Here is a 17747-nt window from a genome sequence, read left to right as displayed (position 1 = left end):
TGAACTCCCAACAAAAAGTAATGGGCCGTGAAGCTATCGTGTTTCTTTGTTAGAGTGGTGATGTTGATTCGACCAAAGAAAAAAGAGTGGTAATGCTACAGAAAATGTTGATATTATTCGGTGTAAATTACTTTCAACTCACATTTTTTGTTTTAATTTTTCATTCCTATGCTAACTTATAATTTTAATTTGAACTGAAATCATGAGTACCAGTACTTCCTTCTCCCCTCCCTAACTTAATTTTCAATCATAGAGGAAGGTGGATTGAGCCATTTTTAACTGTTGAATTGAAGCTCATCAAAGAGGGAAAGTTATCATAATATCTTTTTTCTCTTGAGAATCTTGTACAATTCCTAGCTAATTAAAAGCAAAGATATAAAAAGCAAAAGCTAAAACATCAAATTTAGACCTAGAGCCAAAAAAAAGTTAACATAATAATGTATTTTGGCTTGTGTAGCACCATTCCAAATTCCAAATAAGAGTGTGTTTAGCTTCTCCCCATTGAGGCAACCTAACTAATTATTTTCCATGGTGACAAGTTGTTGAACCGCATCACAGTAAGACAGACATTAAATCTTACGTACTAGGAGACACGAAATTTCTGCGTGAAGCACATAACACTACCATAAAAACCAAATTGGAAAACACCACCATGTTTTCTAACTAGAAACCCAACAAAATTAGATTAATAGACTCAAATGTTTATAATCCAAATACTTATTCACTCACTTGCCCTAATCTTTATTCACATAGTTGTTTGTTCATTAAACAGAAGAAGACACATAAAGGTTTAACCTTAGTTTACAATCCAATTTTCAAACAAATTACATACACAGATTAGCTAGGAATAAATATGGTTTGTACTTCATTTATTCGTAGCTTCCGTTGTCTTGCAATGAATGCCTCCACCGTGCGACGAAATTCGTCGCTGCTCATTCCATCTTCAGGATATAAACTCCATTTTTTCTCTTTATCAACTTCAATGTTTTTCCTCTTACTCTTATCATTATCACTCTCACACCTTTGCAACACTCTTTGATCCTTCGCATCATCACTATTCACACCCCTCACCAACTCAATTTCCGATTGACACCTCCTATATCCCTTCACTTCCAAACCCATCTCTGTTTTTATCTCCTGTTTCTCTTCCAACTTCATTTTGTTATCATCTTCACTCTTTATACTCTCTTTTTGAGAGAATTTCACCATGCATCCATCGTTTATTCTACGACCTTTTACGTTGCTCTCAACTTTTACGCTGGGTTTTTTCTGATCAAAACCTTGGATTTTCTGATACATGTTGCTATTCTTGAGAAACTCGAGATAAAGATCATGTTCTGAACTTCTTCTTTTTGCAGAATCATGTTGTGAGAAGTGACCAGATTGAGCAATGAGTATGATGATGATGATGTTTCCAACAAGAAAAACAAAAGCAGGACTAACCGCGAAACCTCGAAAATATTCGCTTGAGTTCTTCAAAGCCAATGGTAGTTGTTGGAATGAAAGCCTTGAAATCAAAATCAACACAACACACATCTCTGCATACCGAAAAATTTTTGCAATCATTCTAAGATGACGATGTTTTTGAACTTTGTTGGATTTCTCTGCTTTGTGTTTGTGTAAATTGATTGTACCCATTTTTTCTTAATAAAAGAGCAATGAAACAGAACAGGTTCTGTTTTTGTTTTCTTACTCTGTTATGTTTTTAAATAAAGGGAACTGAAAATTTGTGCACATATAAAATATATGTGAAAACATATACCAATAGAGAAACTGCAGCTATAATAGACACTGCAGTAGTATTTAGGTTTAGAAGCATGGAAATTGAGTGAATGTTTTTAATATGAAAAAATTGGAGGCTAAGTGAAAATCTGAGAATAGAGTTTCTCTGTTTGTTATGTATTTCCTTTAGGTTTTGGTCTTTTTTTCGGAAATGGGTGGTTTTGTGTTACTCTAATATATAGAGATTTGAATCAAAAGCATGCATAAATGAAGTGGTCATTAACAACAATAAATTAATTTAGAGACACAAATCTAGTCCTTTTACTTTTCCCCAATATTCCATTTCCTTTCCTACTTTCGTTTTTTAGTTTTTCTTTTCCTTTTGAACAATGCTTTTTCTTTTCATTCTTTTATTTTAAAATATGCAAACATATATATATTGAATGAATTGACAACTTAGTGCTCTAATTGTATTTGTGTATATGAGTTGGCAAGGAATTCCTCTAACCAATTGACGATTGTATCGTGGAATTTTTCTAACCAAATGGTGAGAGATTCTTCGTCATTTGGTTAGGGATTCTTCTAACCAAGTGACGATTGCAAGGTGCGAGATTTCTCTTGCTTGCACACGTTAGCCTAACCCTTCCTTAGATTCATTTGTTTTCTTCAGACAACTCAAATTTTAAATAATCAACACGGTTCAACTCGTTTATGCTCATATCCTATCTTTGAACTTTATTTTACATGATTCCTCATACGATTTATTTATCGTGATATTTTCACTATACCTACTTTTTTAGGTTCCAAAATCTGTTTGCCTTTCCTTCAACCAATATATCATCTTCATTACTTTAAATAATTATTTTATGAATATACAATATTTTACATATACAGCATTTGGTTTACAATGTGTGAATAAATAAAATAAGTTCCTGAAAGAACACCTCAAAGAATATAATGCAATTTTTTTATTTATTTTTACATAATACAACTAGTTGTATTAACCTGGCAGTAGCTTATTGGAGTGCATGACAGTTGGTCAATATAGAAACCACAAAGATTTGCAACCCATTCCTTACTCTATAAGAAAAATATGCCACCCACTCTCTTTGCTTAATTGCTTTCTCCTTCATCTCTTTTTTGTCAACCCTCCAAAGCCTTCATGGTCCCTCAGTAACTTTTTGTCCTCAATGGACCCATGAAATACAATAATAGAGTTAATCAATTGATACATATGTGGACACTTTCAATTTGTTACGTTTGCTCTTTAGAATTTGTTAATGTGATTTAATTTGTTAGTCGTTAATATAAGGTTTGATACCTGTACTGGCACTGGCATAATATATATAAAAATCTTTCAATTATTTCTTGTGACAATGACATTTAATGTCCAGTTTTATCATGGATCAATTATCAATATGGTTCTAGAATGATCAAGATTCGATACTATGAAATATCAAAGTCTGGCTCATTACTTAAACGAGAAGGAGCACTAGCCAAGTAGCCATGGCATGGACTGAAGGGTCCACTATTATTATTTCTATAGGTATACTTTTCGGTTCTCTGTTTGAACTTTGATGGGTAGAAGCTGTACCGAACTGATCAATGTCCTACGTTAAAGCCAAAACCCACACCAAAAATCATATGTTTAATTTTTGGGGGCCATGTCCTTCTGTAGTGGAAGTACTACTGTACTACATGTACTCATAATAATAATATTCTATTGACAAGTATCTCAAGAGCAATGATTAAATAAAAGATTCATTAATAAAAACTCTTGTTTAGAAAATATAAGTTTTTACTTTTATCTTAATAATAATTACATCATTTTATGATGTTTTTTGATGCAAAGTTATCTATTTAAAATACAAGCCTTAAGGACACTCATAAAATGTAGGAGAAATCACAAATTCACAATGTCTTAAGAACACTCGTTAACATTCTCCATAATATAATAGGATTGGAGAAGCTAAATTATTTTCCTATATTGGGAGAAAAATAACTGTCATTAGAGAATAGTTTAGTGATTTATGCTATTAGTTTTTGAACCATGTTTATAATTTTATGTCGTGGGGGTAAAATTATATATAAATTTGCAATATTAAAAATATAACATGATTTTTCAAGTATAAATATACATGTCACAAATTTTCTCTATATTCATTTCATCGAAGGTAATTATATTTGAGACAATGACATACACTAAATGTAAACATTCTTAGAGAGTGAAATTTATATTTTGATTTGTCAAGTTGTGAAGATTTAACTTAATTATGCTAGATTTAACCAAAAATCGTGAAAGGAGACTAAGTTATCTTTTATATTGACATTGTTCAAATTATCTAATGTAAATCGTGTTTTTATGATTCAACTTGTAAAATTTGAAAAAAGAAAACGAGAAAATTATAAGACACACCAGAAAAGTAAGGATGAAAAAATTTAAACAATCGTAAACCATCTTAGCCCAAATTTGTGCGTTGTGGCCCGAATTAACACATAATCGGACCATATTATATTGACCCAAAAAATTTGCTTTTTCATACGGTAACATTTTTTTTTTTGTAAAACCCTAGATGATATAGGTTTGTGATTGTGAATTTGTGATCGCTGATCTGCGTACTTTCTCTTCAAACTTGAATTCCTTAGATTCTCTTCAATTTTTTGCTACTAATTTTCGTTCTGTGTATGTTTTGATGGCACTCTTAGGCTCCAAAGAAGGACAAGGCTCCTCCACCTTCCTCCAAACCCGCCAAGTCCGGTGGTGGCAAACAGAAGAAGAAGGTTCACATTTTTCTTCATAAAGTTCTAATTAATTTTTTTTTGCAAGTACTTGTCATTATGCAAATTGGATAGCACTAGATATAAGAGATGAATGATTTTGTTGTGTGTGATTGTGATTTTAATGTCAAATTTTGTGAATTTATAGAAATGGAGCAAGGGTAAGCAAAAGGAGAAGGTAAATAATATGGTGTTGTTTGATCAGGCTACTTATGATAAGCTCGTTACTCCTTCTGTTCTTTCTGATCGTTTGAGGGTAAATCTTCTTTTACCCTTTTTATCTTTATTAATGGATTAGTTGCATTTGGAAGTAGTATTTTGATACATTTTATGTATATTGCAATATTAATTGTTGGAATTTTGATGCTACTAAGGAGGTTTACGGCTGTTGCTTGATTGGTAATCTTGTATAAGCTCTAACATTCCTTGATGACTTGCTAAGCCCAAAGACACAAAACTAAGAAACTACAAGTCTAGGAGATGAAACTCCCAAAAAATCAGCATAGAAAACAGAAATAAATTTAGCAGGGGACTGCGGCGCCAATAGATAATAAAATAATGTCTCTATTTTCATTATATATATAAGTTCATTTTGATTTCTCAGTTCTTCAATGCAAATGTGTTCATGATGTTATATCCGTGTTGTCAACTTTTACTGTCATGTTATGCTTGCATGCATGTAAATTGTAAACATATATTTTCTTTGAAGTTATATGATGGGATGGGACGGGACAATGTTAACAATATTTCAGTATTAATTTGTGGTCATCTTTTAGTTGTTTATAATTTCTTATGGATATAGATGAATGCAAATTAACCAACATTTTATGTAAAACAAGATTCTCATTATTTGTACAATTGGACACATCTTGCAATTAAGGAGAGCAATAAGAAAGAGCTCTGATGGCTAAAGGTCTGATCAGGTTGGTGTCTATCTGCCCATGCAAGCCAACAGATTTATACCAGAGCTACAAACACCTAAATTTTATACCACTCATAGTTTATGTTGTATTGATCTATATTTGTCGAGGATGACTCTGATGAAGTAATTTTCTTATTGCTAAATTGATGTCTTAATGTTTTCTTCTCTTTTTGGTTGCTGTAATATATTTGACTTACATACATCTCATCATTTTTCTTTATTCAGCCACCATCTAATTGCTTCACATGTCCAAACCAAATCATCTAAGTTCAAATTCATTAGTATTTTCTGGGTGAAGTTGAGAAAACTTTTAGTTCAACCCACCTAAATTGAAATTCAACTGTATTCTACAAAATTGAGTAAAGTTTTAGTTAATTATCCCCCAATTTTTTACATTTATACTTTGCATGTACCGAGACACAAGAAAGACACATGTGAATTTATTTCAATCTGTTTGTACAAATCACGTAACGTGAATTGTAAATTATTTAATAGCTATATACTTTTGATATCACCATACATACTTTCACACCGGCACACATTTATTTGATACAATATATAGATATAGATATCAATATCACACAACCATGACCACAATTTATAAACACAACTTTTGCAATTTCTTACAATATAGTATTAGACCTATCGTTGCCTCAGTATTAGCTTCATCTTTCTCCAGTTGATTATCTCTTCCCACACCCGCAGCAACACTATAGCCATTCACAAAAATGCCACAACAAGGACAAGCAGAACAAGTGAAGCAGTAGTTTTTTGTCATAGTGTGCAATATATGAATGAATATTATCAAGATCTATATTAATTAACGTGGCCTTGATGGTTATAGAAGGAGATAAATGTTACTATGTTTGAACACTCTCTTTCTAGCATCCTCTCTAATACTCATTCTTCAATTGGTTGAAACCTATATTAATTTCACCATTTTATGTGAGATCTCTTTTTATATATATATATATATATATATATATTGAAAAAGGATGAAATATATAGAACTTAGTTATGTATGATAATAAATCTGGGCTAACAAATAGGGGTGCATATAGTTTGGTTTAGGAGGAAAATTGAACCAAATCGAACCGTTTTCAAAATTCAAATAATGGATCCGAATAGTATTTTAAACCAAATTGTTATATTGGTTTTATCATATGGTTATGAACTGAACAATAATTAATTTTTAAAAACTCAAAATTACGATTCTGAACCGAATAAATTTTTTAAAACCAAATTGTTATTATTAATATCGTTGAAAAAAATATAAAAAAACCGATTAAAATCAAATATTAGATCGTTTTAAAAACCAAAATCGATCCAAATAGTTAAATTGATCCGAACCATTAAACCAAACTGAACTGGACTGGTAAATCATGAATCAAACTCAACGGATCTGTTTCAATTCAGTTCTAGAATTGCAAGTAATGTTAAAGCTTTTTGGTTATCTTTGCTACGTACACAGCTAAAATGCATAATGTAGGTTATCTTTGCTACACAGCTTTATGAAATGGTTTAAATTAGTAAATAGTATTTTAATTTTAACAGCTTAATGCCAATTATATAATGAAAAATTAACACACACACACACTTTCACACTCATATAGCTTTGATCCTTCACACATATACTTTTACAGTCACAAATTTATTTGATACAAATATATATATAGATATAAATATCAATAACACACAAACCATGGCCACATACATTCTCTCATCACGGAAGACTTTCAGCTTTTGGATTACCGCTTTTAGCTACGATGGTTTTGAGATTTATTTGTACTTCTCATAGTACTCTGGACAATTATTGGAAGGATCACGCAAACACAACTTAAGCAATTTGTAACATTCATATAAGTGTGACCTAGAATTGTAACCACCAACTTCATCTTTCTCATGTTGATTACCTCTTCCTTCACCCTCAACAGCACTGTACCCATTCAGAATTAATAATGTCACAACAAAGACAACTAGAACAAATGAAGCAGTGGTTTTTGCCATAATATAAGAATCAGTATTTTTATTTTCTTCTTCTTATCGATATTGGTTTTCATGGAATGGAACTGGCTTCATATATATCAATTCAATTTATAGCATTATTTCTTTCCTTAAATTGAAGAGAAATTAAATTAATGTGACTTTGCGTTAGAAAAATATTTTGTCAAAATTAAGGTATAGTTTAACCGTGTGGGAAGCATGCATGGTGTCAAATACTATGAAGGTTAATTAATTGCATGGTGTTAAGGTTGATGCACGGTTATTAAGAAAATGATTAAATGTGTTGATTTTGATGGTAAAATTAATATCATTTACTAAAACATCTTTATTAATTGTAGTTAATGGAGTAGTTAAGTTAGATGAAGTTTAATAAATAAGGGTATTATAATGGGAAAAACTAATAAATGTTGCATTAGTATTCTAAAGTTGCAATTATTTTGAGAAAAAGCAAAATGACTAAAGAGATAATTATTGTGAGACAAAGGAGTCAATGCTCCAATGCTATTGAGGGTCAATGCTCCAGTTTTCAAGGGGAAAATGTCTTGGTAATCTAACAATCAAAAGGGATAGAGATACATATTCCCTCCGTTTTTAAAAAATAATCCAGCTTTCAAGGAGAAAATGTCTTGGTAATCTAACAATCAAATGGGATAGAGATATGTACTCCCTCCGTTTTTAAATATAAGCAAATTTTGACTTTTAGATTCATTTAATTAATGATATATGTGATTTATAATATAGACCACATATATTATTAATTGAATGAACCTAAAAATCAAAATTTGCTTATATTTAAAAACGGAGGGAGTAAACCATAATTTTAATCATGGTCCATGGAGTTGAATTAACCATAATTTGAGTCTTGAATTCAATAATAACGACAATTTTTACATAAACGGGACGTGGAGCGGGTGTAAATTGTTGATGTCTATATAACATTGATGATTTTAACATTGATGATTCTATATAGTATTAAGAAATACTACACTGCTAGCTGAAGGGTCGATTTTACTACCTTGTACTCTCTCCGTCTCAAATTATAAGCAAAAAAAAATCATTTTCTTTGTCCCAAATTATAAGCAAAAAAGATCTACTTTTATCATATTTAATTATATTTTTTCAAAAAATTATCTTTTTCAAAAGAAAATTAAATACAAAGTGCATTCAATTTGCTCTCTTTTTTATTTTCTCAATAACCAATGAAAATTGTTTTTACATCTTCCTATAAAACTTAACACAAGAAACAATATTACAAACTCCTATGTTTTAGTTTTCTTAATAAGTGTGATTTTCTTTTTTTTCTTATAATATAGGACGGAGGGAGTACTCTTCATCTGCTATGTTAATTCATAGAGTGATGATAGGTTGACATCCTTAGGTGGCATACCACCTTTGTACCACCCCTAAGGATATGAGAGAAAGAAGTAGTGGATGAAAGAGATATTGTGGTTTTAAGGTGAAATTACCAAGATGCACATGCTATATAGGTGTGTACATGAGTGGTACACTAAAAAAGAGTGTCAACCAATACTTATTATAATTCATACATCTACCAATCAAAAAGGATTGAACGACACTCACAAACTCACAAAAAGAAATTTATCAATTCTGATGCATTAACTATTTAACTCCTATTTTATTATACTTTACCATTTTATGCTTTAATAACCATTTTTTTTTTACTCAAAAATGCTTATATATGTTGGATAAATATGCTCAATTACCTGGAAAATTAGTAGGGGATACACTATTTTAGCTAGGTTGGATTTTTTCTTTTATTTTTACTCTTCATTTAAACTAACTTATCATTTTCATAATATTATTTAAATTATCGATTAAAAAATGAGTTAAATTTTATTAAAATAAGAACAATTCACAACAACATAAAGTACAATAGAACAATATTGGACAATCTTATTTTGACCTTATATAAAAATATATATTGTATTTTGGTATAATATATCTTTTCTTTCAATTTTACACTTCACTTAATTATTTTTTACCATTTCATCGTTACTTGCCAATAAAAGCGGAAAGACGGACATGTTAATGTCTATCTTGACGCTGATATATTCTTTAACAATATATAAATGAGATATACTTTTTTAGGCTGAATTTTTATCTCTATAAAACATACCATCTTTTGTTTTTAATCTGTCTATACAACATCACATTTAACCGTGAAGTTTAGATACAAAGACAAAAATATTTTAAAACTTATTGTATGAAGAAGAAAAAATAGTATATATTAATCAGAACAAAAAATAGTAGTCAACAACTAGTTATTTCTATACATGAATTATACTTATAAATGGTTAGAATACTTCGTTATTTAGGTTATATGTATCACTTCAACTAACTTTTTTTCATAAAGTAAAATTAATATGATGCTTTGATTTACGAAGTCGTCTTTTTTCTTGAATAGATAGTTGTTAGATTAGTATTTTTTTTTCAAGGTTTGGGAGGAATGACAAAATTTATTATTCAATTAAACTCAAAAGGTGGTTACAGGGGTATTGTTACTATTTACACTAGTAGCTATTGTACATGCGTCAATGTAACTTTACAACAACAAACTATTACAACTCTAACAAACTAATTGGAATTCTTCCAACCGAGCAATTAACGTTTCAACAACGCCTAAACATAAAGCCTTCTACAAAGTCTAGAATGGACACTGAGAGATATTTTAGCAAGTGTACTAAATATTATCGAAGTAGTAAAAATATCGTTCCCACGAGGACCGTGTTAATTTCAATTTAGCAATAAAGTTAATATTTAGGATGTGTAAATTATTTTAGTGCCTGAGGCAGTAGTTTTGGTTTGCATAAAATTAAATAAACAGAATATAAAGATAGTTTTGGAAAGAATAAGAGAGAGATGAGATCAGGTCTTCCGAATCATCTATGTTCCCATAATTGGTATACTGCACCTATTCTTATGAATGATTTTCTAGTTCCACGATAGTTAACAAAATAGTCCTAATCAATCCCTTGAGTTAGAACCCTCTTCTCAAACTACAGCCCCTATTTCCTTAGGTGGTCTAATAATCTTTGAAGGTTTTATGCACGTTAACCTAATATCATTAACAAACGATTATCCATTCCTAGACTAACCATGTTTATTAGAACAATTCAATTAGGTCTAAGTCGAAAGCTATGGTCAGTAGTCATTCGTTCTCACTAAATCATGTTTATATTTGATCAGGATATAAAAAGCATTAAGAACAATTGAATTGAATAAAAACTAGATTGTCATTCACAATAAATAGAGTTTCACAGCAACATGGTTCAATTAGGGTTACAAAGAATCATCTCAGACCTAATCTCTAAGAGATTTAGCTACTCATAATTGAGTTTACAAATAGCATAATCAATAGTGGAATCAAAACATACACGAACCGATAGAAGGTTGAAGAAATCGCCCTCCTAGCCGTCTTTAGGTCTCAAAATCGCACTTTGCTCTCTCCAAATCGTAACCCTTGTCTTTGGAATAGACTTCAGCTTAAATAGGCTCAGAATTTCGCCTAAAATCGTACCACGATTCAAGTAAATCGTGACACGGTTCTCCTTGAATCGCAAATCACTGAATTAGGGTTTCCTCAGATCGTGCCACGATTATGCCATCGTGACACGATTTCTTCAATGTCGAAGCTTGATTTTGATCTTCTAAAATCGTGTCACGTTTTTACCAAATCGTGACACGATTCTCTTCTTTGTATTTTCTTCAGTTTTCTACTCTTTTGCTGCATAAGTTGACTTGTGAACTCCAATTTGTGATCAAACTACATATAAAAAGACTCTAAAAATAGCGACTGACGAACTGTCATCAAACACAACTCTCTTTTCTCCAAGTGATTCTAGAGATCATTGAAGGCGTTACAAGCATGCTACTCTTTTTGTCTGAATTACTTTAGCATGAAAATGGAAATCTATTAGTTTGACTTTGACTCATTGACTCTAAAAGTAAATATTTAATTTAGAGTTACTCTACATCTTTTTTTGAAGACACTAAATAACTCATTCAAATTGAAACCGGAAAGAATGGAACCTGAGACCTCGAAGATGAACAAACTTCAAGCTTCAAGCCGACACCACTAGGCCAACCTAAAGGGGTTGAGTTGCTCCACATCTTAACCCTTGATTTTATAATAATCGAACAATTCGAAATGTATTTTAATTGCCATAGCGTGAACACATTTTGTAACTAAAAAAATCTCAAATTCGCTTCATTCAAAAATCAGAGGGTTCAAAGCATTTGGTGTCCCTCATCCCCCCTTTTCACGTTCTATTGATCTTTTTGACGTTTACCCACTAAGGATATTTTCTACTTCTTCACATGGGGCATGTCTATTGTCTAAAGAGTTACCTAGCCATGCCATGGCGATTAGTTGTAAAGCATAAGGGTTGGTTTCCTATCGCCAGGGTTCGGATACCTAAGTTACTAATTAAAGTTTGATTTACAATGTGTGAAAAGTATAGCATACACTCCATTGATGGAGGAAGAAAGCTCAAAGGAGAAGAAAACTTTATTCTCACTGTAATATTTCACACAAAACAAAAATACAAGTAGAGCTAGCAAGAGTATATATAGAACTTGTAACTTCTTAACGGTCAACTAATTGTGGTTACTTCTATAGGTAATCATGGTTAGAAAACGGTTACAAGGAGTTAAGATCCCAGTTAACTTGTAGTGCAAGTTAACTAACTATGTGTGTCTACACTAGCTTTAAATTTAACACAATGTAAAAGCTAAAATTTGGTCCTTACTACAAAATAAATTTGAAATTCATGGGATTCAATCATGAATTCTTAATTAATCCAAAGTTGATTGACGTTTGTGTTTATTCATTAGATTAGAAATACACGAGGATCATTGAAATACATTTCAAACTATTGGATTATATTAAAATAAGGGTTCAGATGTGTAGTAACTATTAAAAGGAATAAAGTACAAACAAAAATAAAAAATAAATAAAATGAATATGCTTCAAGAAAAAAAGAAAGAAAAAAAAAGATGCGACAAATTAATTGTGATGCGCTCCAAGACACAAGAGATACACATGTGAATTTATTTCAATCAATCAATATACATATATACTTTCATACTCATTGTGTTCATCCTTCACAATGCCTGGTTTCGAATCGAGTATGGAAATGGTTGACATGCGTGCATCAAACCACAAATTACTCGAGAATCCGGCAATAAAATACAGATATCATCACACATACACACATTTATTTGATACATATATAGATAGATAAAAATAACACACAAACCATGGCCGCAATCTCTGATCAAGGAAGGATTTCAGCGTTAGGGTTACCGCTCTTAGCCACAATGGATTCGGTATGTATATTTCTACACAAATTATTGTACTGAGAACAGTAGCTTTTATCGATGCCACATAACTTATTATAGTTAATACAAATGATGAAAATAAGTTTTATTATTATCTTTTTGCGAGACTTATGAGATTTGTCATCATCATCATGAAGCTGATCAGCTTCATCTTTCACTAGTAATTGATTAACTCTTCCATCACCCTCAGCAGCAGCACTATTCAGAGTACCAACTTCATCTTTCACCAGTTGATTAGCTCTTACTTCACCCTCAGCAGAAGCACTATAGCCATTCAGAATTAATGCCACAGCAAGGACAAGTAGAACAAGTGAAACAGTACTGGTTTTTGCCATAGTGTACAATATCTATCAGTAACTTTATTTCCTTCCTATCGTTATTGTTTTGCATGGAATAAAATAGGCTTCATATCACTTCATTTTATAACACCACATTTATCCTTAAACGAAAAAATAAATGAATTAATGTGGCTTTGCGTGAGAAAGTAATATTTTGACAAAACTAAGCTAGTTTAACCGTGTGGGAAGCATGCATGGCGTTAAATATGATGGTTAATTAATGGACCAGCCGATTGTTACATGAGGTATAAATAGAAATTAATTAGGTACATGATAGAAATACTGGCTAACAGATGAAAATATAGGATGATCACACTTTTGAGACATTGGATTGTCCATTTGTCTTCACTATGTCGTCGTTGACGATTCTCTTTCAGTGCTTTCATACTCTATATATAATGCACAACAATTTTCCAATTATTTAAAATTAAGGTATATAGTACGATATGTTTGATGGAAGGAAATTTTACCCTATATCGAGACACAGCTGCTTTCACCCCTACAAATTTTTTAAAATTCCAATATTACTCTCTTTGTTATTTAACCTTTTACACATTAATTTTTCACCCTCATTTTCAATATTTTCAATCGGTATGAATTCACCTCCACATGATATTCTTTCATATATGCATTTCCAATTCATTCCTCATGTAATATGTTTCCTAAATTTCACCGGAACACTCATGTTTACTTTTCCAAAAGGTATACTGGAAAACTCTATCCATCCTTTGCGATGGGAACCTTGTGATAGAAGTTTGGCAAGTGTACCAAATACTATCGAAGTAGTAAAAATATCGTTCCTACAAGGACTGATTTTAATCTCAATAATTCAATTACGTTGTAAGTTAGGATGTATAAAAGTTCTTTTGATTTGCCACTAGACAGTTGATTGGTTTGTTTACATAAAAGTAATGACAGAAATTAAAGATTGGTTTGAGAATAAGATAGAGAGATGAGTTTAGGTCTTTCGAATCATCTATGTTTCCATAATTGGTATATTGCACCTATTCTTGTGAATGATTCACTAGTTCTACGATAGTTAACAAAATAGTCCTAATCAATCCCTTGAGTTAGGACCCTCTTCTAGGGTTACAACCCCTAATTCCTTAGGTGGTCTAATAACCGTTGAAGGTTTAAGCACGTTAACCTAATATCACTAATAAAGGATTATCCATTCCTAGACTAACCATGTTTATTAGAACAATTCAATTAGGTCTAAGTCGAAAGCTAGGGTCAGTAGTCATTCGTTCTCACTAAATCATGTTTATATTTGATCAAGATATAAAAAGCATTAAGAACAATTGAATTGAATAAAAACTAGATTGTCATTCACAATAAATAGAGTTTCACAGCAACATGTTTCAATTAGGGTTACAAAGAATCATCTTACACCTAACCTCTAATGGATTTAGCTACTCATAATGGTGTTTACAAATAACATAATCATTCGAGGAATCAATACATACATGAACTGGTAAAAGAGTGAAGAAATCGCCCTTCTAGCCATCTTGTAGTCTCAAAATCGCATTTTTCTCTCTCCAAATTGTAACCATTGTTATTGGAATAGACTTCAGCTTAAATAGGCACATAAATTTGCCTAAAATCGTGTCACGATGACAAAATCGTGACACGTTTTCCTCAATGTCGAAGCATGTTTTGGTCTTCCAAAATCGTGTCACGTTTTTACCAAATCGTGACACGTTTGCTTTCTTTGTATTTTCTTCAGTTTTCTGCTCTTTTTGCTGCATAAGTTGCCTTGTGAACTCTAAATTGTGATCAAAATACATATAAAATTACGTAATGACTAGATGTCATCACCTTGTATCTTAGTTTTCCGATGAATATTTTTTTTGGCTTAATGGCAGTTTTAACCCCCTAACTTATTCAAAGTTGCGATTTTGGCCTCCTAAGAAAAAACTACAAAACCGCCCCCTAAGTTTTGCATATGTACCAGGTTTGGCCCCCAATGCCAATTTTGACTCGGTCTACGCTGACGTGGCACCCTAAGTGAGGTGCCAAGTGTTTTTTTCTTTTTTTTTTACCAAAAATTGACCTTGGGGGGCCAAAACTGCTACAGTTGCAAAACTTAGAGGACGGTTTTATAGTTTTTTTAGGGGTTCAAAATCGCAACTTCGTGAAAGTTAGTGGACGAAAACTGCTATTAAGCCTTTTTTTTTTTTTCTTATTTAAAAATTTTTTGTCAATTCGACTAGCATAACTATTATTGTGTTATGTATTTCCTAACAACACTATTACTTAAGGTTCTCATGCTTTCATGCTTTCTCTTATTAAAAAACAATAACATCACAAAAGCTAATGTATGACCGCTTTCTTTTATTAAAAAATTGAGGAAAACAAATCAAGATTTTTTAAGAAAAAAAAACAAAGTGGCTGAACTGGAGATATTCATGAAACGATTCCAGAAATCAATGATTCATAAAATAATTTCGATTCTGATAATTCAGAACACAACATGAATCCAACACAACAATAGGGTGAAACGATTATGGTAACCCACAAAACCTTGGAATACCCAAAAAACTTCAAGCCTCAATTAATGATTTCGGTAAACAATTGAGAGAACAAACACAATCATATAGAGAAACGATTAACAATAACATTTCAGTTGATGACTGTAAAAGAAAAATCAAATTGAACATTTTTAGCAAAAAGGGTTCCTGCAATGCTTATTTTCTAGTTTGCTTCTGTTTTCCAAGAGAAGGTGGGGGTGAAAGAATGATTGAATTTTATTTTATATAAAGAGTAAATTTGGAACTTTATGTTAAATGTTGGGGTCAAGGTATAAATGTAGGGGTGTGGGGTATAACTTCCTTGATGGAAGATTGAATAGCCCAACTGAATTTGAGTCAAAGTCAAAAGTTAAGTAAATGAAAGTTTTGATATTAAATCTAAATCTGAATGAAGAAGAAAAATTTAATCTAACAATTAATTAATAACATTTATAATTTAAAAAAAAATCACAGTTTTAATATTTTAAAAGGCTTAATTGCACTTTTGGACCCCTAACTTTCCAAAAGTTGCGGTTACAGACCCTTAACTAAAATAAATACAAAACAAACCCTTATGTTTCCATTTTGTGGCAGTTTTGAACCCCCAGTGGATTGTTGACCTGGTCGTTGCTGACGTGGCACTCACATCCCATTAGTGAGGTGCCACGTGTATTTTTTTTTTTTTTTACTTTTTAAAATTCATCCTGTTATTTTTAAATTGGACAACATTAAAAAAATAAATAAAAAGGAAAATAGAAACAGCCGTGAAAAAGGAAACCAACTTGGTGCCACAGCCGTGAAAAAATAAAAAGGAAAATAGTGAGGTGCCACAGCCGTGAAACCTCCTCCCTGGATTCTCATCAGTCCAAGAAGTCACCAATGGTGAATCAACACCACAATAACAAACCAACTTGGTTCTGTGATTCAATGTTGACCCACTAACCGATGAAGATGAATATTCAACCATTTTTTGTTTCCAGCAAAAACTGAGTGATTGGAGAAACAAGGACAGAACAAAAGAAACAGAACGATTTCGAAATCGAATTGAGAAGAAAGAAAGGACAACGATTTGAGAAGAAGGAGGATTTTGAGGAGGAAATCGAATGTGAAGGATGAACAAGGACGGCGATTGGAGAAGAAGGTGTTTTTAATCGATTTGCAGATTTGGGAAATTGGGGGTTTTTAAACCCTAATTTCTTTCCAACTAACAGCACGTGACTCTACTTTCTATTTTCCTTTTAATTTTTTTTTATTTTGTCCAATTTAAAATAACAGGATGAATTTTAAAAAGTAAAAAAAATAAAAAAATACACATGGCACCTCACTAATGGGATGCTGCCACGTCAGCAACGACCAGGTCAACAATCCACTGGGGGTTCAAAACTGCCACAAAATGGAAACATAAGGGTTTGTTTTGTATTTATTTTAGTTAAGGGTCTGTAACCGCAACTTTTGGAAAGTTAGGGGTCCAAAAGTGCAATTAAGCCATTTTAAAATGAATAAACGAACCAGAACAAAATAAAATTGAATGTAATCGTTGATGTATATCAAAAAATCTCATACGAAGGAATTGAGGTTAAATATATTTTATAAAATATTCAAATATCTTGATCTCGACTTGTCCTTTTTATTTCTATTTTTATAAAGGACAAAACCTAATATCCCTTTCTTTGATGATGATGGTGGTTCTTTGTGGTTGGTGTGCGACTATGACAATGACGATGATAAATGATTTAAAGGTTAAGTGTTGTGTTGGTGATCGATGATGATGGCAATGGTAGAATTTAAACTCAGTTTCAACGCTTAATATTGTTCTTTGTAATAAAAAAAAGGCTTAATTGCACTTTTGGTCACCTATCTTTTTAAAAGTTGCGATTTTGGTCCCCTAACTAATTAAAATACAAAACAACCCTCTATGTATTGGATCTTTGACAGTTTTGGCCCCCAAGGTCACTTTTGACTTAGTATTCGCTGACGTGGCACCCACATCCCTTAAGTGAGGTGCTACGTGTCGACCATTGTGGGTACCACGTCAGTGAAGACTAAGTCAAAAGTGGCCTTGGGAGCCAAAACTACCAAAGATCCAATACATAGGGGGCTGTTTTGTATTTT

The 17747-nt window shown here is 31.8% G+C and overlaps 1 protein-coding gene and 1 pseudogene across 1 annotated transcript; one reads left to right on the top strand and one right to left on the bottom strand.

The window, feature by feature from the left end:
- Positions 1-376: 376 nt before the first annotated feature.
- On the bottom strand, positions 377-2009 carry LOC11417250 (uncharacterized). The gene has a single exon (XM_039832202.1). The coding sequence runs from the start codon at positions 1636-1638 to the stop codon at positions 838-840; it is 801 nt and encodes a 266-aa protein (XP_039688136.1). The 5' UTR covers positions 1639-2009; the 3' UTR covers positions 377-837.
- Positions 2010-3860: 1851 nt separating this feature from the next.
- Positions 3861-5482, top strand: LOC11417249 (40S ribosomal protein S25-2-like; annotated as a pseudogene).
- Positions 5483-17747: the final 12265 nt, after the last annotated feature.

The sequence above is a fragment of the Medicago truncatula genome, chromosome 3 (genome assembly GCF_003473485.1).
Source record: "Medicago truncatula cultivar Jemalong A17 chromosome 3, MtrunA17r5.0-ANR, whole genome shotgun sequence".
NCBI lineage: Eukaryota > Viridiplantae > Streptophyta > Magnoliopsida > Fabales > Fabaceae > Medicago > Medicago truncatula.
Note: the sequence above shows the minus strand (reverse complement) of the source record. Positions and strands in the feature narration are given on the sequence as shown.